Source organism: Acinonyx jubatus, chromosome D2 (genome assembly GCF_027475565.1).
Source record: "Acinonyx jubatus isolate Ajub_Pintada_27869175 chromosome D2, VMU_Ajub_asm_v1.0, whole genome shotgun sequence".
Lineage (NCBI taxonomy): Eukaryota > Metazoa > Chordata > Mammalia > Carnivora > Felidae > Acinonyx > Acinonyx jubatus.
In genome coordinates, this window is record NC_069393.1 from 3,745,156 (window position 1) to 3,771,310 (window position 26,155).

General features: G+C 45.4%; 1 protein-coding gene and 1 long non-coding RNA gene across 10 annotated transcripts in view; both read left to right on the plus strand.

The window, feature by feature from the left end:
* The first annotated feature begins 13,512 nt into the window (after positions 1-13,512).
* Positions 13,513-26,155, plus strand: part of NTPCR (nucleoside-triphosphatase, cancer-related) — a 37,642-nt gene continuing 24,999 nt past the window's right edge. For 5 of the 9 annotated variants that reach the window (XR_008292139.1, XR_008292138.1, XM_027046913.2 and 2 more), the window contains exons 1-3: positions 13,513-13,670; positions 18,142-18,304; positions 18,829-18,925. Coding sequence is in view for 5 of the 9 variants with exons in the window: in XM_027046913.2 (XP_026902714.1) it covers positions 13,637-13,670; positions 18,142-18,304; positions 18,829-18,925 (294 nt within the window). In the remaining 4 variants the exon portion in view is untranslated. The remainder of the gene's footprint in view (positions 13,671-18,141; positions 18,305-18,828; positions 18,926-26,155) is intronic. The other 4 variants (XR_008292141.1, XR_008292140.1, XM_053207268.1 and 1 more) reach the window with 1 other exon arrangement.
* LOC128312626 (uncharacterized) lies at positions 18,938-22,877 on the plus strand. The gene is made up of 2 exons (XR_008292145.1): positions 18,938-20,620; positions 22,271-22,877. It is a non-coding gene; the product is annotated as an uncharacterized LOC128312626 (long non-coding RNA).

Consider the following 26,155-nt stretch of genomic DNA (forward strand, 5'->3'; position numbering starts at 1 on the left):
CAAAACCACAATGAGATACCCCCTCACACCTGTCAGAACGGCTAACATTAACAACTCAGGCAGCAACAGATGTTGGCGTGGATTCAGAGAAAGCTCTCTTGCACTGCTGACGGGAATGCAAGCTGGTGCAGCCACTCTGGAAAACAGTATGGAGGTTCCTCAAAAAATTGAAAATAGAACTACCCTACAACCCAGCAATTGAACTACTAGGTATTTATCCAAGCGATACAAGTATGCTGTTTCGAAGGGGCACATGCACCCCAATGTTTATAGCAGCACTATTGACAATAGCCAAAGTATGGAAAGAGCCCAAATGTCCATCGATGGATGAATGGATAAAGAAGATGTGAGATATATATATATATATATATATATATATATATATATATATATATACATACATATGGAGTATTTCTCAGCAATCAATCAAAAAGAATGAAATCTTGCCATTTGCCACTACATGGGTGGAACTAGAGGGTATTATGCTAAGAGAAATTAGTCAGAGAAAGACAAAAATCATATGACTTCACTCATATGAGGACTTTAAGATACAAAACAGATGAACATAAGGGAAGGGAAACAAAAATAATATAAAAACAGGGAGGGGGACAAAACATAAGAAACTCTTAAATATGGATAACAAACAGAGGGTTACTGGAGGGGGTTGTGGGAGGGGGATGGGCTAAATGGGTAAGGGGCATTAAGGAATCTACTCCTGAAATTATTGTTGCACTATATGCTAACTAACTTAGATGTAAATTAAAAAATAAATTAAATTTAAAAAAAAACAGCTATTATAAATATGCATGTGATTGAAATCTCAGAAAGGAAAGGTAAAAAAAAAAAAGGAATCAAAGCAAAAACAGATTTTTTTTTAAATAAAAATATATTAACAAGCTGTTTACACACTGATACTTAGGGACACCTGGGTGGCTCAGTTGGTTAAGCATCTGACCTCAGCTCAGTGAGTGTGAGCCACACATCAGGCTCTGTGCTGACAGCTCAGAGCCTGGAGCCTGCTTCAGATCCTGTGTCTCCCTCTCTCTCTGCCCCTCCCCTGCTCACGCCCTGTCTTTCTCTCTCTCTCTCTCTCTCTCAAAAATAAATAAACATTAATATATATATACATATATACATAGATGTGTATGTGTATATATATATACACACACACATATATATACACACACATATATGTGTGTATATATACACACACACACACACATCTATGTATATATATATCAACAAGCGGTTTATACACTGACACCTATGTAGATGGACCAATGTCCATTTCTTGTCAAAGAGTTCTCCACTTACAGAATGTCAATATTCTCTGATTATAAAAGTGAGGGGCGTCTGGGGTGGGCTCATTGGTTAAGCGTCCGATTCTTGGTTTTGGCTCAGTTCATGATCTCACAGTTCATGGGTTTGAGCCTGGCTTCTCGCTTTGTGCTGACAGTGCAGAGCCTGCTTGGGATTCGTTCTCTCTCTCTCTCTCTCTCTCTTCTCAATCTTCCCCTCCCCCTCCTCTCTTAAAATAAATAAACTTAAAAAAAAAAGTGATACATTTGAGCCCACCCAGGGACCCCAAGAAAAAGTGATACATGATTTTGTAGAAAACAGAAGATACAGAAAACTATAAGTGAGAAGAATACAAATCATTGGAAATCCAACTATTCAGAGGTAACCAATACCAAGGTCTAAATCATTCACCTTTAGGCTTATTTCTGTGCATACATAAAATATACATCTATGCTTTAGACTTTATATAGTATTGATTCCTTTATTTTAAACATTTAACATATTTTCCTATGCTAATTAAAATTCTTCATAAGCAGAAATTTTTCCTGGCTACATAAAATATAATATTCTATAGTATGACTCTGTCATAATTTATGTAAACATACCTTTATTTTAGGACATTTCAATTATTTCCACTTTTTCATCATAATTGATAACAATAAAGTGAACGATTCGTTCATAAATATTTGATGCGAGCCCCCTTTGATATTTTGATACTAACCTTGCCTTTTGACCTTGTTAAGTCTACAAACACTCAAATTACTAAATGAAAAGAGAAAAATCCAGAAAATTGGATCAGTTTGGTACTGTGGAGATATTGGGTAAATTTCCTGTCACTTACCATCTGTCATTTTTTTTTCTTTTTCTTTTTTCTTTTTTTGCCTTCATAGATATTCTAAGCCTCAGGTTTCACTTTTCCTTCTCCCTTTTGTATCTTGGAAACAGAATTTGAGAGCCAGGGACCCCATAGGGGCTTTCTGGTCCAAGTTGGTCATGCTACCAAGGAGAGGGGTAGGGAGGGGACACTTGCCAGGGCACAATTAGTGACACAACACCCTTAGAATTTCCAGATTTAGCCAAGAAAAATATAGGATGCTTACTTCATCTGAATTTCAGAGGAACAAGAATGTTTTTGGCTGAAGAACATCGCGAATATTAAATGGCTGAAAAACATACACGCTGTCTACCTGTATTTTCTAGCAATCCCAGGCACACTGCAAACCCAGGGGCCATGCACCTCTCATCACCCAACACTGCATCCCCAGACGCGGGCGACCTCTTTTCTCTAGCCCCTTCCCCCGACTCTGAGCCCCCTGGGTGGGCTCAAATTGAGGGGGCCCTTGTCCCCTGAATTTCCATAGGGACTACAGAAAACATGACTTCCTAATTTGAAATTTTGGGTTCCATTGCAGTGTTGCTGGGACAAGTCACCTAATTTTGGTGCTCCCTCAGAACTTACAGGGCAGAGGTACTAGTGGCTTCAGGTCCTCAGCATTTGCGGAATCTATGACCAAGTCCTTTCTAAGGAGCTCCTGGCTGTGCAGGGGCGGCGCAGGCCATGGGCGCACAGCACCCCCAGAGTCTAGCCCAGAGTGGAGCAATTCTTCCAAGCAGCAGCTGCCCACGGCTTGCTCCTCCTGCCTGTCCGGTGTCACCTGTAAACTTACAGCTGCTTTCCCGGGTCACTTCACCGAGTCCCTGCAGAGGGTTATAGCTGTGCCAAACAGTTCTGTACAAGCCATTTTCGGAGCAGCAAGCGAACCACAGCGCATGACAGATCTAAACACAGCACGATACATTTGGATTTCAGCGAAGCACCTGCAAACAGTGAAATAAAATCGAATTCTCAAGTTACGCCTTAGAACAAGCCAGATGATGTCCTTTCTGAACCTCAGGGTGCTTGTGGGGAATTGGGGTCTTAATTCCTGGCTGTGCCCGAATCCCACAACATTGTATGTGCTGGTATGGGGGCGGGGTGTATATGTGTACATTTTCAAGAATGTTATTCACGATTTTGGAAAGCACCAAATATGGAGAAAGATAATGATGAAAATGAACTTGTTTTCCCACCGCTCACCCGCATCGCGGTTAACATTTTGGATTTCTTCTTCCCCACCATTTGTTCACCTAGCCATCTTGAATTTCACTTTATTTCTATACGGTTGTGATTGCATTATCCTTGTAATATCCTATGCTGTTGTTTTGCTTCACATTAGTTGATAGTATCTTTCTATCCCATCAGTTAAAATTTTTCTGATTCCAAATGATTTAAATGACAAGAAGACTTTATAATCTCATATGCCCCGAGGCAGGGTTGGCTCTGGGTGCCTGTGATTTGGAGGCTCATTATGAGGAGCGGGTTTCTGGTATCTTTGCTGCGGTCTGCAATGCCAGCTTCTTCCTTGGCTTCATGGATTTATGGGGTGGGGCAGGGGGGACTCAAGGAGGGCCCAGGGACAGCTCAGGAGTGCTGGCCTGGTCTGGTCCCGGAGGCTGCAGCATATCTGGAGGCATAAAATGGCTAAAATGAATGTTGAACTTGGGAAAACAGAATGCGATAGTGCCCATAAGAGCTCAGCACAGTGCCTGGCACATAGGAGGTGAGCTTAATAAACCTCACATCTGATGAGGAGGAGGAAGAGGAGTTGCTATATGAGGAAGATTAAACTCCGCAAACCTGACTTCCATCTGGACACAAGGAGAGTCAGTGGCGTCCCAGGGGTAGGCTGGGTTCTCTTGACGGAACACCAATCTAGAAGGAACACAGGGCACAGAAGAGCGGGCTCAACAGTGCCATCACACGTCCACAAAACCCAGACTGGAAAAAGGTATAGGACGAACCAGTAGTGTCTTCAACAAAAACAGAAGGAGCAATGGATGGAAGGGGTCCTTTCTGTGAAAGGCATACAAGATGTTTCCACTAATTACAACGTGTGAACCTTAACAGATATCCGGAGATCTGAGACAAACCAAAAATAAGTTAATGAGCTCATTAGGGCAATGTGAACACCAACCTGGTATTTGATGATACCCAGAAATAATATTTTAGATGTGGTAATGGCATTGTGGTTATGTCTTCCCAAGTATCCTAATATTTTAGAAAGGCATATGCACACATTTATTAATGAAATCATATGATGTCTGATAGTTGGCTTGGAAAAATCCGGAGTGGGTTGAAGAGGAGACAGGAAGAGGGTGGGTAGATGGCAGAGGAAATAATATCAGCCATGTGTTGATAATTGCTAAAGCTGGCTTTGGGTCCACGGGGCCTTTGATTCTACTCTGTCTGTATTTTTACATGTTTGAAATTGTACATAATGAGAATTTAAGAAAAAAAAAAACCCAGGCAACCCTGGGGTATAAAAACAAGTCTAAGAACTGCTTCTGCGGGGGGGGGAAATTACAAATCCTAAGAGAAGGTGCCAGTTACGCATGTGGCCCGTTCTCCTTCAAGTCACGGGCCTCTGATCGACTTGACGCTTTCTCAGAGTTTCTCCATAAATAATTTCACTTCATTCTTAAGAGCACACGTGAGCGTCCTGCCGGGCAGGAATTTTATTTTTATTTTTCAGTGATGGACGCAGAGGCCCAGGGAAGCTGAACGGCTTGCCGAGGGTAAGATTAACAATCTGGTCTCAGCTCAGCGACTTGCATTCCCAGTTTGGGGCTCCTTTCACGGTTCCGAGTGTTTATTTCTACGAAAAGCGGTCACACCCGGGGGGGTGACTGGTGCGCCTGGGGCAGAGCGGCAAGCCGGGCTGGAAGGCCGCGTTTTTTGCTTGTGCGGGTCTGGGGTGTCCCGCCCTGCGGGTAAGGGTCCCCACCACCAAGCTTCAGGTCTGCGGGAGTGCGGGGAGGCTGCTCATCTGGGGTGGGGTGGGGGCCGCATGTGAGCGGGGTGGGGCGTGACCGCCTGAAAGTGACACGGCACCGGGCCGCCCAGCTCTCCTGCTACCTACGGGCTCAAGGACCGCCACCCCATGTAGTCCTGTTCTTTGCCCCCTCCCCCTCCCACATTACAGTCGGCCTGATTGGGAGGGTGGTCCTCCAAAGCCCTCGGTCAGCCACTCTGACTTGAGGGCGCCTTAAGAAAGGAGCAGAAACCCGGGTCTATCAGCTCTGCGTGCCGGAAGTCTCCAGCTGGGACCGTTTGCTAGCGACAAAGAGGCGACCCGCGTGTCTTTATCCTACTCAGGCCTGTGGGGCCATATTAGGAGGCCCAGAGCCATCCCTCTCAAGGATCTGCACCAGCCTTCCAGTTCAGGTACCAGTTTGCCAGGATTCCAGCTACAGTGAAAGCCCTTCCCAGGTAAAAGACCGGCCTTTGGACCTCGGAGTTATTGGCAACAGTGAAGATCTCCCTCCTGGCTTGCCTCACCTTCCCGTCCTTACCCCATCAGGGATGCGTCCTTTGCAGCCCAGCTCAGAGGCCCCTCTCTGAACACTCCAGGCTTTACGGATCTCTTTTCTTCCGCTGATTTTCCATATAATGATTTTTTAAGTTTTAATTCAGTAAAATCTTAACCCTTGTTTTCTTTTTTCTGTTCTTTCTTTAAGGTTTGTTTATTTGTGTGTGTGTGTGTGAGAGAGAGAGAGAGAGAGAGAGAGAGAGAGAGAGAGAGGAGAGGGGCAGAGAGAGAGAGGGAGAGGGAATCTCAAACAGGCTCTTTGGTGTCAGTGAAGGGCCGGATGTGGGGTTCGAACACACCAACCATGAGATCATTACCTGAGCCGAAGCCAAGAGTCAGACACTCAACTGACTGAGCCACCCAAGCATCCCCTTAAACATTTTTAAGCGTTACAGTTCCATGACACTAATTACATTCACGGTGTCTTTTCAGCCATCACCACCATCCATGCGCAGAACCCTTTCCATCTTGCAAAACTCAAAATCTGTCTCCATGGAACAGTATCTTCCATTTCCCCCTCCTCCAACCCCTGGCAGCCACAATTCTACTTTCTGTCTTTATGAATTTGACTCTTCTAGGGACCTCATATAAGTAGAATCATACAATACAGCCGATGGTTGAACAACCCAGGTTTGAATTGTGTAGGCTCACTTACACGCGGATTTTTTATGGTACAGTATTACAAATGGATTTCTCTTCCTTATGATTTTCTTAATAACGTTTTCTTTCCTCCAGCTTACTTTAGTGTAACAATACAGTAGGTAATACAGACAACATATGAGGTAGGTGTTAATAGACTTTATGCTACTGATAAGGCTGCTGGTCCCTAGGAAGCTATTAGTAGTTAAGTTTTGGGGGAGTCAAAAGTCATACATGGATACTCACCAGCTCACGGGGTTGGCACCACTACCCACTGTGTTGTCCAGGGACGATTATGTTTGTCTTTTCATGCCTGCCTTCCTTCATGTAGCACGATGTCCTCGAGGTTCCTCCACCTCATAGCACATGTCAGAACTTCCTTCCTTTTTAAGGCTGAGTGACATTCCATTGCATGGTAGACCACTTTGTTGATCCATTCGTTCATTAGTGGACACTTGACTTGCTCCCACGTTTTGGCGATTTTGAACGATGCTGCTGTGAACATGGCTGTGTAAATACCTCTTTAAGTCTCTGCTTTCAATTCTCTTAGATATATACCCAGAAATTGAATCACTGGATTATGTGATAATCCTAATTTTGGAGGAACTGCCGTACTGTTTTCCACAGTGGCCGAACCATTTTACATTCCCACCGACAGTGTAGAGTGGTTCCCGTTTCTCCACATCCTCGTCAACACTTGTGCTTTTCTAGTTTTGCTTGTTAGTTCGTTCGTTTGTCTGTAGCCACACGAATAGTGTCCAGAGTGTTGAGTGTCCAGAGTGTTGAGTTTCATACTTGTCACTATCTAATTGTGTTGTACGTGTTGGTGTGGTTTCCAGAGTAGATTATTTGTATTTTTAGGGCAAAGACCCTATCATATACATCTTTTGTTACCCTAGAACACCTGCTGAGCACTCTCTAAGTAGAAGTGATAAATACAGTTGACGACATTGACATTGTATGTCTTCATTTGTGAGCAGAGGGCTGCTGCTGTTCATTTGTATTTCCTTCCCAAGTATCTCTACCATAAAGGAGGACTTTCAAAAGTGTTCCGCTGGAAAATAAACTACTGAGTTAGAGATTGATTTATTTAGGAAGATTAACTGAACACCTAGATAGTGGGAATAGAGTGGTGAGTAAGCCTGGTTCAGTTCCCTCTCTCATAAGCTTTCATTCTAGCGCAGGAGAAAGTCATTCAATAAATTTAAATCACTAATTATTCAGTAATGACTAGGGTAAGAAAAATGAACTGTAAGTTCAGGAGGCTAAAGGAGTTGTATCAGGGACACGTGGCATGTTCTGAGGGATCAGGAATGATAAATAAATGGTAGTTAGGGGAAGATGGTAAGACAGAGAGCCTTTGAAACAGAAGAAGTAGCATATGCAAAGGCCCTGTGACAGAGAGCATATGATTCTTCTGGGTGTGTGCAAACATTTTGCATTTCTTCCGTACCAAGAAGGAACCCCAGGAAACTCAAGGTTGGGCTAGTCCTCCCATGCAGCAATGCCATCATTTCTAGTCTCCTGCACCAAAGTGGTATGAAGGCATTCTTAGTATCTTGCTGGGAAGCCTAGAAGCTAACTATTCTCAGCTGTTCAAATGTGAGGGTCTGTGGAGCAGTGAACAGGGTCAGGTATTGAGTTTCTTCTGATAACTCCCTACTCTGCTCTTGATTGACTCAGTTTGCTGCATCATCATGAAATAAGGACTGAGAGGTAGGGGTCTTCAGGCAGAACAAGTTCTGTCTGGGGTGCCTGGGTGGCTCAGTCTGTTAAGCATTCGACTTCGGTTCAGGCCATGATCTCATGGTTCGTGAGTTTGAGCCCCGCGTCGGGCCCTGTGTTGACAGCTCAGAGCATGGAGCCTGCTTCCGATTCTGCATCTTCCTCTCTCTCTCTCTCTCTCTCTCTCTCTGCCCCTCCCTCTGATTGCTGTCTTTCTCAAAAATAATAAACATTAAAATTTTTTTTAGTTAAAAAAAAATAGAAGTTCTGTCTATCCCCATCTCTATGAAAATATGCCCCATCTCACACTGGGGTGACCAAAATCAAGAATCCAGGATCTTTGTTTCACTAGCCAGTGGGGGTTGTTTCTGAGAGGGAGTAAGAACAGAATCTGCCTGAAAATGCCCCCCATTACTTGTTTGTCACAGGTTAACACTTCATATATCCAGTCCCATTCACTAGCTTTCAGACCTAGCATGGTGTTGAGAGGGGATGATGGAAAAGGAATCAATGTATCAAATCTGGTTCTGGTCTCACTCTTCATACCGAACAGTTTTCTGACTTTGGTTGGGCAGGTTACTCAGTTCCTCTGAGGCTTGATGTATCTATAAAGTGAGGGTGGGGTGGGTGTGAGAATCTCTGCTCCACAGGGAGTATAAAAATTCAGGGGGTTAATATATGTCAAGTGCTTAGCTCGCGAGAGGTCTATTTTAAGGTAGTTTTAAAATATGTTCACAAATCCTTTAACAACTATCCAGTCGAAAGGTACAGTCTATGTCCCCAGTATCGCTCCAAATATAAGTAGCAGAGTACCAGAGCCCGGGACTGAAGCTGACCTGGAAGGTTCTGGGATGGGGATGCGGGTTACGTGCGCACGTGCAAATGTGTGACTGGTCTATCGGTTTCCATCGCTGTTGTCACAAATTACCACAAACTTAACAACTTACAATCCCACCCCTTATAAGCTGACAGTTCTGGAGGTCAGAAGGCCAGCCACAAACATAACTGGGTCTTCTGCTCAGCCGGGCTGAGTTCTCATCTGGGGACTCCGGGGGAAATTCCAGAGCTCATCCTTGCTGTCAGCAGAGTCCAGGTCTTTGAGGTTGTAGGAGTGAGGCCCCGTTTCCTTGCTGGCATAGGGTCAATTGAAGGCGATTTAACATAACGCGTCTGCACGGTGCACGCGGTTTGGGGGGCAGGGAATCTGGGGAGTTATTTGACAATTCTGTCCACAACAGGTAGGACAGCTGCTTCACCTAGAGGCTCCTCAGAGCCAATTTTCCCAGCCACCCGCTGTAACTTCAGGTGACCTTGGCAAAGAGAGGTGGAAGGGACAGTGTGTGTGACGCTGATGGGGAACCGCAGGGCTGTGACCGGGAATGTCTGGTGGGGTTTTGCTGTCCCAGTACTCAGTACGTCACACGAACCAACCTCCATTGTCTGCATTGGAAAGGGAATCCTCGTGGGTGAGTACCCTGCCCAATCTGTTGGTGGAGCAAAGTCCTGTGGCTGCAAAGACCCGAGCATGACTGTTGAAGACTGGGAAAGCCTGTGTGACTCTCCTGCCCGTCTGCTATGGCTCCACTTCCCCCCGACAGGCTGGTGCTGTGCTGTGTGGCATTTACCAACACAGGATCATCTCTCGTCTGGATTGTTACAGTAGCCATCTTCTCCAGCCACACCGGCTTGCTGATGCACTCCTGCCTCAGGACCTTTGTACACACTGATCTGTCTTTCTACACTGCCATCTCCCAGACTTCCACAAGGCTCACTTCCTTCAGAGAGCTCTGCTCAGGTGGTATCTTCTCAGGGACATCTCCCTCGATCGCCCTCCATAAAATTGCACACCCTTTGCATTCCCCGTCTTTTTGTTTTTCCTCCATGGGCTTACCAACATGTGGCATCGTATCTCTACGTTTTCTTGTGTATTTGTGTGTCTCTCCCCACTACACCATGACCTATACCAGGGCAGACTCTGTTTTTTTCACCGCCGTGTCCCCCAGCCCCTAGAACGGTCCCTGGCACGCAGCGGGTGGATGAACGTGCTGTGGGTACATTCGGTGAACAAAGAGGTGGATGAGAAAAGATCCATTAGGGTCTTGCCTTTTGAGGAATTCATAGCTGGGTGGCAGGAGAAAAGGCGGATATGAACAGATCTTTGTGGTGTCACATTGTGGGGTGCTGAGGGCGCTGTGGGGAGGGGCCAGGACAATCAGAAAAGCATTCCCAGAGCAGTGACGTTTGAGCTTGTGTTGTTGCATAGGAAGCGACTGGGGAGAGAAGGAGGGGTTCTCACCCCTCCCCTTGTCCCTCTGCCTCAGTCACACTGGCTGATGGCTGTCCTCAATCCCGAGGAGCAAGGAAAGAGGCGCTTAAAAGGAAGAGGAAGAAGTCACCTAAAGCCTCCGGTTCAGGTGCTTGCGGCCCATGTGCTTCCTGGAACCAATCACTGAGCCAGGAAGATGCACCGTTGTCATTGGCCAGGCCTGGGTCACGTGCTCCCCAGGAACTTGGGTTGGGGAGGACATCCACTCTTTTTAATACAGGAGGACGGAAAAGGATGGTTTGGGGGCTGTTTCCACGTGGGGAAACAAATGCTGGGAGGCAAAACACTGTTATCACTTTTGTTTTTCCTACTTCCCTCTTTTCACATCCCCCATGGCCATAATCTCTGTTCTGGTCTCAGTTTTCCTGTACTCGGGACTTTGTTCTGTGTCCAGGCCAGGGCCATACCACTCGACAATGGGGGGGGGGGGGTGCTGTGCACAAAAGAGAGATGGAGAGTGTGTGTGTGTGTGTGTGTGTGTGTGTGTGTGTGTGTGTGATGTGGGGGGAGCATCTGGACGTGCTGAGGGTGTAAAGTCGTCCCAGCTTCCACATAGTGACTAGGCCCCCAGTACCAACAGATCAGGCTTCACATACAAACCTTTATGTAGGCTTTCTAGTTATTTACTGACAAGATCATTTCTTCAGGAAGAAGATCCTATATTCAGAACAACCGAACTATTAAAGGAGAAAGCAACTCGTGTAGTGCTTTAGTCTGTGCCGGCTGCTATCACAAAACACAGACTGGATGACTTCTAAATAACAAATTTATTTCTCACAGCTCTGGAGGCTGGAAGTCAGATCTGAGTGCCACGGATGGGGGGGGGGGGATGCTTTTCTGGGTTGTAGACTCTCGTATCCTCACACGGTGGCAGGGGCTAAGGATCTCTCTGGGGCCTCTGATGAGGGCACTGGTCCCATCCATGAGGGCCCCACCTTCGTGGCCTCATCACTTCTCAAAGGCCCCACCTCCTAACACCATCACTTTGTTGTTTTTTAATTGGAGAGAGAGAAAGCATGAGCTGGGAGAGGGGCCGAGGGAGAAAGAGAGACTTTTAAGGCATAGAGCCCTACACAGGGCTCAATCCCACAACCCTGGGCATCATGACCTGAGCTGAAATCAAGAGTTGGATGCTCATCTAACAACCACCTAGGTGCTCCACTGAGGCCATCACTTTGGGCATTAGTTTTCAACATTTGGATGTGGGGAGGACACAAGGATTCAACCTACAGCACTTACTCTGACAAAGCTCTTTGTTTTGCTTTAAAATGCTCCTCTGTCCTTTAACCATAGAATGACCAGCCATCCTGGTTTTCCAGAACAGAAGGGGTTCCAAGGACAGTTTTGAAACTAAGACAGTCCTGGCAAAGCAGAGGTATAAAAACCAACCAAAAAACCTGTGTTAAGGACTTTTAGGATTTTGAAATCATAGAAAATTTAAACATATACAATTATACCATGGTTCAATCGTAAGCAAAAGTTAATCTCAGCACAATACTTGAATAACATATTTATTCTAAAATGTGTTCCTAATTATTCTCTAATATAAGGTATTTCATCTGTTATTGATGTATAACACAGAGGAAACTTTACCAAAGACTCAGATCAATGAATTCTCATGAGGTTAAGACACCATGTAATTGCCACCCAAATAAATGGCTTTTAATGTAAAAAAAAGCCCACATCCAACTACAGAAGAATTTTCTTTTTGTTCTCTGAGACAGCAGTTCCCTACATCTGGAGTCTGTATGCTCCTTGAGCTACCTAAACTGATGCCCGCGAATAGCTACCAGAATGCCACGTATACCATCAAAAGAAAATAATCCAACTCCTGGGGATCCTTGCAAATTATAAACTGTTGTTCAGTGCTGGGGATTTTTACATTAATTAGCAATTAATGTTTACAAGTGTTTTGGTAGCATGAAATATTTTTGGTAAAAAAACAAGAGTGTATTTATGACTGTGTACATGTTTCCTTTCTTTTGGAAACTACTACTATGGGTTTCCTTGGCTGCATCAGCTGGTCTTGATTCCAATTTGCATGAGGTTAAAGATAAATGTAGGTGGAAAGCCCTACATTACCAGCGATGCGGCTTTGTAAATGTTGCCAAAATGATGGTAGCAGCTACACTGTGCAAATCTTACTTTTTAGATGATTACTTTTTAAATAGCTAAAATACTGAGGCCATCTGACTGATGTATATAGCAGGCTAAGGGGAGCCCTGGAGGTCCTGTGTGGGCACAGACCAATTAAGTTGAGCACTCAGTGAAATTGCTTTCTCAGCCAGGATGGAGAATGATTGATCACAAGTCAAACCGTACACATATCAGGCTGAAAGAGTTTACAGGTAAATTTGGCCCAAGGCCATTGCCACTTCATTTCGCTGGTTGAAACACTTCAAGTGGTCAAGTGAGTGGGGGGAAAGCCACTTAATTCTTTGCGCAATGAGATCCTCCGGCGGGGTCTTGCGTTGGTTTCCATTACGGTATGGAGGTAAGAAAGACCAATTTCTGGTCTTCATATGCAATGACGGGGGCCGGGAGGTCTGTCTATAAACAAGTGGTTCTCAACCCCAGGGAACGTTGGAAATTGCTGGGGAGTTCAAAAAAACAAAAAACAAAAAACAAAAAAAGATCCAGATCCTCAGGACACACCCAAGACCAAACACTCCGAATTTTCTGGAAGTGGAGCCCAGGCATCAAGCACGTTTTATCAGGTAATTCTACGCGCAGCTATGGTAGACGACGCTGCGCAAAGAGTTCGAATCGGTAGCAAAGCCTCCTCCCTCTGCGGAAGGTTTCTGAGACCAAACTTCCAGGAGGGTTGGGGTAATTTCAGCTTGCAGGTCCGGACGTCAGCGGCAGGACTTGGACCACGGCGCTCACCTAGCACAGCACCAGTTTAGTAATAGGCATTCTCACGCACGTCTCCTTTGGAGACCCACCCCCCGCCCCGTGAGCCGGAAATCTACGATCAAGGACAAGCGGCCGAAAAAGTCCTAACCGCCCCACTCCCGACCGCGGACGTCTCCACTGCGTACGGAGATCAAGAGCCCAAGGCGCATGCGCGAGCAAGGCCGCGGGCTGAGGGTTGGGTGGGCGGCGCTGAGGCGCCTGCGCGGCCGCGGGGGCGGTGCTTCCGGTCGGCGGAGGCGGGGCCCGGCGCACGCTGGGGGCGGAACCTGCACCGCGACCCCGACCCTGACCCGGGCCGCGACCTCCACTCGGGCCCACCGGAATGGCCCGGCACGTGTTCCTCACGGGGCCCCCAGGTAACCCCGCCCGGGTCTCCGCTTTTGGGCGGGGGGGGGGGGGGGTGGGCAGCCGGGGTAGGCGGGAGGTGGGGGGCGTTCCCGTGTACTTGGGAAGGGGCGGCAGGCTCCAGGGTTCTGGCAGCTGGTCCCTAAAGTCCCCAGTGAATGTTACGGGCTCCGTGACCCCTTCCCAGAGAACGTGATTTTAAGTACAAAAGACAGGGCTAGAAATGAGGCCAAGGCTGGTAAGAAAAAGAGCTGTGGTTTGGTAGTATGTGGGCTTCTTTACGAAGGCATTAAAGGGGGGCGGGGGGTCCCACGGCAGCAAGCGTAAGGGCGCAGTGTTGAGCTCAGTGATGCGCGCACACGGTATTGCAGGATGCCCGCCGCGGCCGTGATTGACGGGAAGGTGCCCGGTTTCTGTGGATGGTCACACGTGCCGCCGCTACGGTGGCTCTGGCCTACCATCTGTAATGAGAGGAAGCGCGGGGTTTTCTCCTGAACCTTAGTGAAACTGAAGATGAGACTTCCCACTCCCCAGTTGCCTGCAAGGGTGAGGCCGGGGGACTCGGTGCCTCCAGGAAGCCCCTCCCAGATCCTGTGTCTGTGGCTTTGGGCACATCCCTCAACCCTACGGGATCCTGATGGGAGAGTGTGCGTTCACGTGAAGCTGGAGGAGGCGCTTTTTAAACCCAAGGCCCCGCACGTGTATCCGGCGTCACTCAGGAAGGTGGTGGCAGCATCAGATGGGCCAAGGCAGAAAGATGGGTTGATTGGAGCAGAGAAAGTGATTTATTTCGTCAGCTCCTTTGCAAGGTGTGCCTAATGTTTAAGTGAACTGAGAGCTCCGGTATCACAGATTGTCATTCTGGGCCTAGAACCCTCTTTCGCTTTATTTTAGTGGTTATGTGTTGCCCAAGTAGCAAAGGGCATACTTAGCATTGTGGACTCCGGAATGTTCTTTTTACCAGGCAATGGAGGCGCTGTGAGGAGACCGGTTTGAGAGATTTCTAACATCCAGAGTACTCCCTAATACTGCAAAAGACTGTCTTCTGAAAATTGATTCGTCAGTCCTTTATTTGAATCTGGGAATGCTGTTCTCTCAGCAGGCTGGCCTCAAGACATCTATGTGTTTCATAACAGAAGTCATCTGTTGTTGTGATAGGATCTGCCTGGCTCCTGGAGGTGGCTGGGGACAGAGAGGTGGGCCAGATCAATGCTGGTTCTTCTTCCTGTCCCCCTTTTTTTATAAAAGTTCCATGTACACACAGTTGAAAGACAAATGATTCTACAAGATAGCTTGCCTAAGCCTGTCCTAAAAACCGCTCACCTTCTCTTTCTCTCCATCTTCCTAATGCAGTTATAGTGTAATTTTGATTAGCCCAGTACAGGTAAACACGAATCACAGAAGAGCCATGTAGTTAGTAATCTATAACTTTCTTTTCCTTTTACACACAAGTCCTCTCCCCGCCCCCCCCCCCCCCCTTTGGAGTTACTGTCTGGTTTTTTTCATAGTTTCTTTCTCTCATCAACTTAGTCTCAAATTCTGCCTGCTATCTAAATCTAGTCTACATATTCAGATCATCAGGTAATGTGTCTTTTCAAAGAGGTCACGTTTTGTTGTATATGCTCAGTGCTCTGCTTGCGTCTCCTTGACACTTAATGTTTTTCCCAGCTGTCCAACCTGTGACCCATCTTAGAGGGCTTTCTCTGATTCTCTGATTTCTCTAGATTCTGTACCTGTGTGCAGAGCAGGCCCGACGGGCCAAGGAATTCCTGTCCCCCAGGAGCAGCCTCCAACCCATGAGAGACGGGAGTCGGTGGATAAACTCTCTACTTCCTCAGCCCTCAGGCAGGAAAACTGAGTCACGTGCCCAAAACTGTCTCCCAGAGTTCCCCAGTGGGATTAGCTATCCATGGAGGTAACTTGCGTGATAATGCAGTTACTTCCCTTGGAGTCTTGGGGGTCACGTTCCAAATTAAACTTCCTGCCCTTGAATCTTTTATCTCAGGGTCAGCTTTATGAGAGAAGTAGAACCAAAAGGTTTCTGGAGCTTTCTGACCTGCCCTTCTTGCCTGTGTGTGGTATGGAGCCGTCATTTTGGGGTCTCCTTCAGCATAGGTTACCTCTTCGTGTAGACAGCTCTAGGGTAGTAGCTTGATTGATGGAGATGAAAAATTAACTGAAAGATGATTTTTTAGAGCTGATCAGGAAGGGGCTTGAGCCAGCACCGGTGTTCTGCCCAACATGCAGGACACAAAGCGTCCCCTTTTGTCACAGCTGCCCCACGTTATCTTCTTCAAAATGTAGTATTTTTTTTTTCTTACGTTAAGAGTAATACCCACTTACTATTAGACCAGAAAAAAAAAAAAATCAAAGTTTTAGAGAAGAAGGTGACAATCACATGGAATTACAACACACAGAAATAAGTGCTGTAAACTTTTCCATTTCCGTCTCAACATTTCCTGTAGATAATACACTTCACTTTTTTTTTTTTAAAAGCATAATAGGATAATGCGATATATATATGCCTGCTGTGTCTTAACGTGCTTTTTCTCCGTTTATCATTGCCATATTGCGGTCGGTTTTCTGTGCTAATAAAGATAGGTAAACAGTATTCTCTGTAAGGCCTGTATGGCATTCCTGCGTATTTGTATGTCGCTATATACATGAGACCGTAACCCACCACTCCCTTACTGGTCACCATATAGGTTGCTCTCTGTATTTTGCTATTATCATGAAAACTGACGTAAAACCCCTATTCCACGTATCTTTGTACTGTCGTCAGACTCTTGCTAAAGGTGAATTCCTCGACACAGAATTGCTGTGTGCTGCGGAAGGCACGTTGAAGTCGCCCTTCGGAAAAGTACCAACTTACATATCCACCAATGCCACTGGCCCGTATTAAACAGGTTCTGCCGGGACTTTGCTAAACAGCAGGTACTGGGGCACAGAGCTGGGATGAAAACCCTACACGGTTTCTCCTCCAGCCCCAGTGAGCACGTGGCTGGGATCCCCTTGGGTTGGTGTTCCTGGGCCAGAAGGCCAGCCGCCATCGTTTGTTAGTGTGAATTAGGAGGAGGGGTTTATTGAGTAACAGTTCATGGTTTATCTCATACAAGCTTAAAAGGTTTCTTGGGGAACCCTGATGACTCTGAGGAGGCAGCCATAGAAATAATATGACTTTACAACCCTGTGGGATCTCAGAATAGTCTATTGCAGGCTTGCCGGAGGATTGCCATTTTTTCCATTTTTGATAACCGTGATGCCACTGACTTAAATGTCTATGGAGCAAGTCATGGATACACACAAAGGCCCCTGTTAAATTATATGGTCCTTACTAATTGTGTAACCCCGGGTAACTCACCCATCCCCTCTGGGCCTCATCTGTAAAGTAGGGACAAGAACGGTAACTGCCTGAGAGGGTCGTTGTCAGGATGGAACCCAGGAAATGCTTCTGAAGCCTGCTAGATAACGTGCCTGGCTCCACGGTGTCGGTGATTCCCTGTTGGTACCTGTAAACACACCCGAGTAGTTAACAGGCCAGGTGGATGGGGGTGGAGGTGATAGGTTGTAAGTGGGGAAGGCGTTGGGGGGCAAGCCAGAGGGACCGGGAGAACAGCGGAGGAGGTCATAGAAGGGGCTGCCGACCTGATCGGATCGCTCTTGTGAGAAAGTTTGAAGATTGCCATTTCTGGTGGTGGTAGTGGGATGTAAGGGACGCTCTTCTGGGAGACACAGCAATGTTAAGTCCATGGAGGAGTGAAGGGATTTTCGCGGGTAAGCGTAGGTCCAGAGTGTTGGGAAGGTTGAAATCCTAGTTTATTTATTTATTTATTTATTTTTAATTTTTTTTCAACGTTTTTTATTTATTTTTGGGACAGAGAGAGACAGAGCATGAACGGGTACAGGCAGAGAGAGAGGGAGACACAGAATCGGAAACAGGCTCCAGGCTGTGAGCCATCAGCCCAGAGCCCGACGCGGGGCTCGAACTCACGGACCGCGAGATCGTGACCTGGCTGAAGTCGGACGCTTAACCGACTGCGCCACCCAGGCGCCCCTGAAATCCTAGTTTAAAGTGCCCAGCCTTCGACCCAAGCATGACCAGTTTTGCGTCCTGGTGAGAGCGTGGCCACCCAAGGAAGAGAGTAAACTTAGTTCCAGAAGCTTGTCTCAGAGGGTGCGGATGGCACTCTGCTGTCACCAGTAAGCCGCTCAGTTGGTTCTGGGATGGTATGTGTGACAAAATTAATGTTTCAGAATTTCAAAATAAAACTTTAAGATCCCATTCATATTTTTAGTATGCTTGAAATTGAAAAGTTTTAACACCTGGAACAATCAAAACGAAAATGAATTAATATTCATAAAATTCCTTTGCAGCCCATTTCTCTCTCCCACTGTGATTGCTCTCAGGCCCTGAGTGCTGTTCCCTCCAGCAAGGGGGTGGTTCCTAATGGATTTTTTGTTGTTTTTTTGTTTTTCTTTCAGGAGTTGGGAAAACAACATTGATCCAGAAAGCCAGTGAGGTTTTAAAATCCTCTGGTGTGCCTATTGATGGATTTTACACAGAAGAAGTCAGACAGGCAGGGAGAAGAATAGGATTCGACGTTGTCACCTTATCCGGCACGCGGGGAGTTTTGTCTAGAATTGGGTACTGACATTTCATTTCTATGATGTTTTATTCTCCCTGGGCACAGGATCGAGCCAAATAATCTCTGATCCCTATCTTGAAGAATCTTGGGCCTTTGCGGATTTCTCAAAGAAAGAAAACAGACTTTGAAACCACAATATGAAAAAGAAAGTACAAAGATAGCATATTTCACTTAAAACTTACTCCACTGAGTACTAAATTTTTATCATTTTGTAATTCGTCATCCTGTTTCTTGTGCTACTTTTCCAAGATAGTTGGGGCGCTGCCTCCCTGTAGCTTGGGGATCGGCACCCCCAGGGGTAACTTCCAGGGCTGGTGGCGGTGGCGTGGTGGGCATACTTGTTGGAAACCCTGTTCTCAGGAGACGGCACGGCATCAGGTTAGCTTTGCATACTACCGCGTTTTGTGTAGGTGATGTCTCGGTGATTTAGCATACGTCGAAGGGCCAGAGGCTCAATGGCGTAGCTGCAAACCAGAAATCAATACAGGGGTCTTTTCAACAAATGCACTGTTTCTTTATTCAGCTCAGAGCCTCCACCTGGAAAACGCGAGTGCCGAGTTGGGCAGTATGTGGTGGATCTGACTTCCTTCGAGCAGTTGGCACTTCCGGTCTTGAGGAACGTAAGTGTGTGATTTCTGCTTCTTGAGCCCATCTCTTCTTTGTGCTCCTGGGAACAGAGTGGTTTTGCTCCTAAGGAGCGGCCAGTTTTGCATTTTACAATTTAAAAGTTTTCAAGTGACTGAGCTGTAAAGAAGGTATGCACCGTAATTTGATGTCACTATGAACTACAAATAAATTCCTCCTCACCCAAATTTAGCCCATGGAAATATTTTATACTGGGAGAACTCTGGTGCCCAGCTCCCAAGGCTCCCAAGGTTAAGTTTTTCCTTTGCCTTCCTCCTATTTATATCTTAACCCTGTTTTCACAGCACAACAAACATTTAGGAAGGGAAGATGTCATTATAGAAATACTACCATATTACACGTCTTCCTCGGCTTACGAGGGGTTACCTCCTTATAAACCCATCATAAGTTGAAAGTATGGTAAGTGGAAAACACATGTAATACATCTAATCTACTAACCAGCTGACCTTAAACATGTTCAGAACTCTTCACCTCAGCCTACGGTTGGCAAGATCATGTAACACAAAGCCTATTTTGTAATAAAATATTGAATATCTCATGTAATATGTTGAATATTGTACAGAAAGGGAAATACATAATGGCTGTGTGGGTGCAGAATGGTTGTCAGTGTATTGGTTGTTTACCTTCATGAGCCTGTGGTTGCCTGGGGGGTGGGACTTGCTTCTCCTGCCCAGCATCGGGAGAGAGGATCCTGCATGCCACCGCTGGCCCAGGAAAAAGTCAGAATTTAAAAGTTGACCTCTGGGGGCGCCTGGGTGGCTCAGCCAGTTAAAGCGTCTTACTTTGGATTTCAGCTCAGGTCATTATTTCACAGTTGTGAGATCAGGCCCCGCATTGGGCTCTGCCAGGCATGGACCCTGCTCGGGATTCTCTCTCTCCTTCTCCCTCTGCCCCTCCCCAGCTTGGCACACAGGTGCTCGCTATCTCTCAAAAAAACCCATTTTTTTGACTTATGGTTTCTGGTGCATCCATATTGCTTTCACACCGCCATAAAGTTGGAAAATCATAAGTTGAACCATCGTTAAGTCCGGGACCATCTGTGATATACCGTATATCACTGTATTACCTGTTTTTTATTTTGTTTTGTTTTGTTTTGTTTTTTTGTTTTTGTTTTTTAAACAGCGTATTGAGATATAATTCATATACCATACACTTCACTCATTTAAAATACACAATTCACGGGGCGCCTGGGTGGCTCAGTCAGTTAAACATCCGACTTCGGCTCAGGTCATGATCTTGTGGTCCATGGGTTCGTGCGCCGTGTTGGGCTCTGTGCTGACAGCTCAGAGCCTGGAGCCTGCTTCGGATTCTGTGTCTCCCTCTTTCTCTGCCTCTCCTCTGCTTGTGCTGTGTCTCTCTCTCTCTCTCAAAAATAAACATTAAGATAAAAAAAAAGAAAGAAAATAAAATACACAATTCATCTTTTTCTAGTATATTCATACGATCATGCAGCCAGTCATCACGATCTAATTTTAGAACATTTCCATCGTTTCAGAAGGAAACCCCACACCCATTAAGCAGTCATTCTTCATTCCTGTGTCTCTCCCAGCCCCTGGCAACCCCTGCCCTACCTTTCTTTGCCTGCCAGTTTGCCTGTTCTGGGCATTTCGTGAGAAGGGAATCATATAATATGTGGTGTTTTGTAACTAGCTTATTTAACTTAGCATAATGTTTTCAAGGTTTATCCACACTGTAGCACATATCATTCCTTTTCATGGTCAAATAATAGTCCATTATGTGGATATACCACATTTGGTTGATCTACCCATCTGTTGATGCTTCCACTTTTTGGTTATTGTGAATAATGCTGCTCTGAACATTCGTGTACAAGTGTTTGGGCAGATGTCTGTTTTCACTTCTCTTGGGCACACACTTAGGACTGGAGATGCCAGGTCAGGTGGTAATTCTGTATAAATCTTTTTGAGGAATTAGCAGACTTTTCCTGGCCAGCTTCACATTTCCACCAGCAGTGGGTGAGGATTCCAGTTTCTTCACATCTTTGTCAACACCAGTTATGGTCTTTTTTAATTTCATCCATTCTAGTAGGTGTGAAGCATTGTCATATTGTGATTTTGATTTGTATTTCCCTGATGACTAGTGATGATGAGCATCTTTTCATGTCCTTATTGGCCATCTGTGTATCTTTTGTTTTTGAGATATGTTTATTCATTTGCTTTGCCCATTTGTAAATTGGCTCAGTTCTCTTTTTACTACTTGAGTTGGGCGATTTTTTTTTTTTTTTTAAGTTTATTTTGAGAGAGAGAGCATGCACGCATGTTAGGGAGAGGCAGAGAGAGAATCCCAAGCAGGCTCCACACTGTTAGCACAGAGCCTGACTCAGGGCTCAAACTCACAAACCATTAGATCATGACCTGAGCCGATGGAGCCACCCAAGCGCCCCTAAGATTTTTTGAAAAAAATTTTTAAGTGTTTATTTATTTTTGAGAGAGAGAGAGAGACAGAGCACAAGTGGGGGAGGGGTAGAGAGAAGGGGAGACATAGAATCTGAAGCAGGCTCCGGGCTCTGAGCTGCCAGCACAGAGCCCGACGTGGTGCTTGAACTCACTAGCAGCGAGACCATGACCTGAGCTGAAGTCGGACGTCCACTCAACCAGCTGAGCCACCTAGGCACCCCTAAGATTTTTTTATAAGTCCTGGATACCAGTCTGTTATCAGTTATATGATTTGCAAGTATATTCTTTCATTCTGTAGATATCTTCCCTTTCTTTATGGTGTCATTTGAAATATGAATGTTTTTGAGAAGTCCAGTTTATCTGTTTTTCTTACGTTGTATGTGCTTTTGGTGTTGTAGCAAAGAAGACTTTGCCTGACATAATTTCGTAAAGTTTAACTCCTATGTGTTCTTCTAGGAGTTCTGTAGTTTTACTGTTACATACAGGCGTGTAGTCCAAAGTAATTTTTGTATATGGTGTTATCCAAATTCCTCCTTTTGCATATAAATATCCAGTCGGTTCAGTACCATTTGTTGAAGACTGTTCTCTTTCCATTTAATTGTCGTGACACTCTTGTTGAAGTCAGTTGACCATGAATGTAGGGATTAACCTTGGACTCCAAATTCGATTCCGTTTATCCTTATGTCAGTTCACTCTATTCTTAGGTCAGTAGTACTCTGTCTTACTGAAGTTTGGATTCTGATTGGGTTGTATTGAATCCGTAGATGAATTTGGGGAGTATTGCCACCTTAATAATATAAAGTCTTTTGATCCATCCACATGAGATCTCTTTCCATTTACCTATATTGTTTTGTAGTTTCTAGCCTACATGTCTTATACTTCTTTTTAAAAAATTTTATATCTTAGTATTTTACACTTTGGGGTGCTATTGTAAATAGAACCATTTTCTTAATTTCATTTTTGGAATTATTACTAATGTATAGAAGTACAAGTGATTTTTGTTTATTGATCGGTTTTGTATCCTGTCACCTTGCTGAATTTGTTTATTAGTTCTGAGTTTTCCAGTGAATTCCTTAGAATTTTCTTTGTGGAAAATCATGTCATCTGCAAATAGAGATAGTTTTACTTTTTCATTTCTACTTTGGATGTCTTTTATTTCATTTTCTTGCCTAATTGCCCTGGTTAGAACCCTCAGCTCACTGTTGAATGGGACATACTCATCTTGTTCCTGATTGTAGGGAGAAAGCATTTAATCTTTTATCATAAAGTATGATGTTGTCTTTGGGTTACTTGCAGATGGCCATTACCGGGTTGAGGAAGTCCCTTTTTATTCCTAGTTTGTTGAGTGTTTTACAACGAAGAAGTGTTGGGTTTTGTCAGATCCTTTTTCTGCATCTACAGAGGTGATGATGTGGTTTTTATCCTTTATCGTATTAATAGAGTGTATTATGTTAATTGATTTTTGAATGTTAAACCAGCCTTGGTTCTTGAAATAAATCCCTCTTGGTCATGATGTGTGATTGTTTTTATATTTGATGGATTCAAAAGGATTATATGCAAATCCTTTTATATGTTGCTGGATTTTTATATGTTTGCAAATATTTTGTTGACGGTTTCCACGTCTGTATTCATTAGGGGTGTGGTCTGTAGCTTTCTTGTGATATCTTTGTCTGAGTTTGGTATCAGAATAATACTGACCTCAGAATAAGTTGGGACGTGTTCCTTCCTCTTCTGAGTTTTAGAAGAGTTTGTGAAATATTGGTATTAATTTTTTCTTTGGATGTTTGATATACTTTACCAGTGAAGCCCTGTGGCTTGGGCTTTTCTTCAGGGGAAGCTCTTTAATTACGAATTCAGTCTCTACTTGTATAGAGGTGCTGAGTTTTTATTTCTTGTTGAGTCAGTTGTGGTAATCTGTGTCATTTAGTAACTTGTTTTACTTACCTAATTTGTGGGCATACAGTTGTTCGTATATTCCCTTATAATCTTATTTATTTTGTGAGATCAGTGTGTTTTCCCTTCTTTTCACGCCTTATGTTAGTTATTTAAGTTCCCTCGCACCCCCCCCTCCTTTTTTTTTTTGGCCAGGAAAAGATGTGTCAATTTAGTCAAACCTGTTTTTGCCTTTGGAGTATATATTACTTTTTTAAATTCATTCATCAAATATTTATCAAATCCTAGCTATACACTTGTGAGCAAAACAGACATGTTTTCTCCTTTCTCCAGACTCAGTCGAGTGGGAACTGTAGACATTGAACAAGCAAGTGGACAGTTGTCATAAACACCGTGAAGGTGACAAGTGGGGTGCTGTGTGAGGTGCCAGGAGCTGACTAGATCAGGTGACCAGGGTGGAGCTCTGCGGAGGTGACGTGTAACTGAAATGGAAGATGGGGAGGCACCGTCACTTCAGAGGGAGACTACGGGCCTGTTGGGGGGGGCGGGGTGGGAGGTTCTATGGAGAATACTACAGATGATGGAAAGAGATAAACTGAGGCCCCACTGCCCTGGGGCGGGAGTAGGTAAAGAACAAGGTGTGGTTGGTAAGGGGGGTGGGACCACACGATCAGGGCCTAGTAGACTGTGAGTTTCATTTAATTTGTGATAGACTTACTGCTTTGATGTACTTTTACGGAAATTGGATGGTGCAGACTTGGGCTCCCGAGGCAGGTCTGAACCTTCCAGAGGCATCTGTTATGCCAGCAGTAGAATCCAGGGTCTTTCGCTTGGCCTGGTGGGCTTTTTGCCATCTGGCCCGCTAACCTCCGACCTCCTGTCACCGTTCCCCAGCCACGTGTCCCCCACACGTGCTGGGGCCGGTGTCATGCCAGCCTTTGGCTCTCAGCCCTGGCCGTTTTCTTTGGTTGGTGCACTCTTCTCTTTGCCTGTCTGCTCTGTTTTGACATTTGGGGCTTGGCTAAAATGTGCAGTTGGGGGCTTTGGTAGTTGGCCGAGGCTGCTGAAAATTTTAACTCTAGCCTGCGGAGGGTAGTTCTGATTTCAGAGGGCTGGTGGGGTCTTGCGCTCTGGTTTGCTAGGGGGCTGCTGCTCCTCAGGACCCTCCTTCTCCTGGGCTTCCTCCCCCTCGCTGGCTCCCCTCACCTCCTGCCTTTTGGAACCTTCCCTTGGTCCCGTCCTGGGTCTGTTGTGGCCACTGTATTGGTGGGAGCAGTCAGAGAACAGGATATTTTTCTCTTTAGTTCTTTTCCCACCAGATGCATACCCTCTACTTAAATGATCAAAGGGCAAGTGACGCACTTCAAATGAAATTCCTGTTGAAGACTCTGGCTTTGGGCACTGGATCAATACAGAGAATTGATTTTTACTTAACCTTGCTTAGAACAGACTGAATCCTGGGAGAGCGGTGCGCACATACGTGCTTGGCGTCTGTCTGCAAGATTATATAAGAAGTCATACGCTGACTGCAGTAAGAGCTTGAGTCTCTCTTTTTTAATTAAAAAACAAAGGAAAGCAGACATCTCCCAATTTTTGATACTTTGATTACCAAACCCAGACATCTTTGTTTTGGGAAGACTTCCCAGGCTGCAGGTTCTTATCTAGTCGAGGTCACAGATTTTTTTTTCTGAAGTACACATTTTTCTCCCATCTCATATATATGTTTTGTTGGGATGAAGAAAGAAAAAGGAATTAATGTTTTGCCTTCAAACTTAAAAAAAAGAATGAAAGATGGGGCACCTGGGTGGCTCAGTTGGTTGAGCTTCCAGCTTCGGCTCAGGTCATGATCTCACGGTCTGTAAGTTCGAGCCCCGCGTCGGGCTCTGTGCTGACAGCTCGGAGCCTGGAGCCTGCTTCAGATTCTGTGTCTCCCTCTCTCTCTGACCCTCCCCCATTCATGCTCTGTCTCTCTCTGTCTCAAAAAAAAAAAAAAAAAAAAAAAGAGTACAAAGGTAATTACATGACAGAAATAAGAATATAAAGAGATAGTATGGGCAACTAACATAACCTGAAAGCACATTTAGTCAGGTGGAAACCTTGATACAGACAGCCCGTTAGTTTATAGTGCCCGGGATGTCAGGAAACACTAACTCTCACTGTACATTAAGAATTATCTATGAAGTGCCTCCTACATGTAAGAAATTTGTGGATGACAAATATTTTTGAGTTGTGTCTAATGAAAAGCATAAGGGAAATAATCCTCGGGGCTGGTAGGGGTGTGCCTGCTCTGAGCGGGGAGGTAAGAACCGAGCTGGAGCCTAAGAGCTGCTGGAGGCCGGGGCAGGGCTGGAGGGGGAGGCACAGATGTGACCCCAGCCCCGGCTTGCTTCATTTCCTTAGGCCGGAGTGGAGACTGATGGACTCTCATGGGCACACGTGGTTAATAAAGGAGAATACAGTAAGACGGGGAAACACTGTAGACTCAGTAAGGGTTTTAGAAAGTCCTATGTAGGGTTGAATATCGTTGATTCTTTTTGTCATTCCACCGGTGGCTTCTTTCCCTTATTTGACCATGTTTATTGTTTTCCTGAGTTTTAACGTTCTCCCTACTCAAGGTAGCAGATTTGTAAAAAATATGAAACAGAAATGAAGAAGGGGCACCTGGTTGGCTCGGTCAGTTAAAGCGTCTCTTTAGTTCAGCTCAGGTCATGATCTCATGGTTGGTTAGTTCGAGCCCCGCATTGGGCTCGGGGCTTACAGCACAGTGCCTGCTTGGGATTCTTTCTCTCCCTGTCTCTCTGCCCTTCCCCTGCTTTCACAGTCGCGCTCTCTCGCTCTCTCTCAAAAAATAAGTAAAAATAAACCTAAAATGGGGCGCCTGGGTGGCTCAGTCAGTTG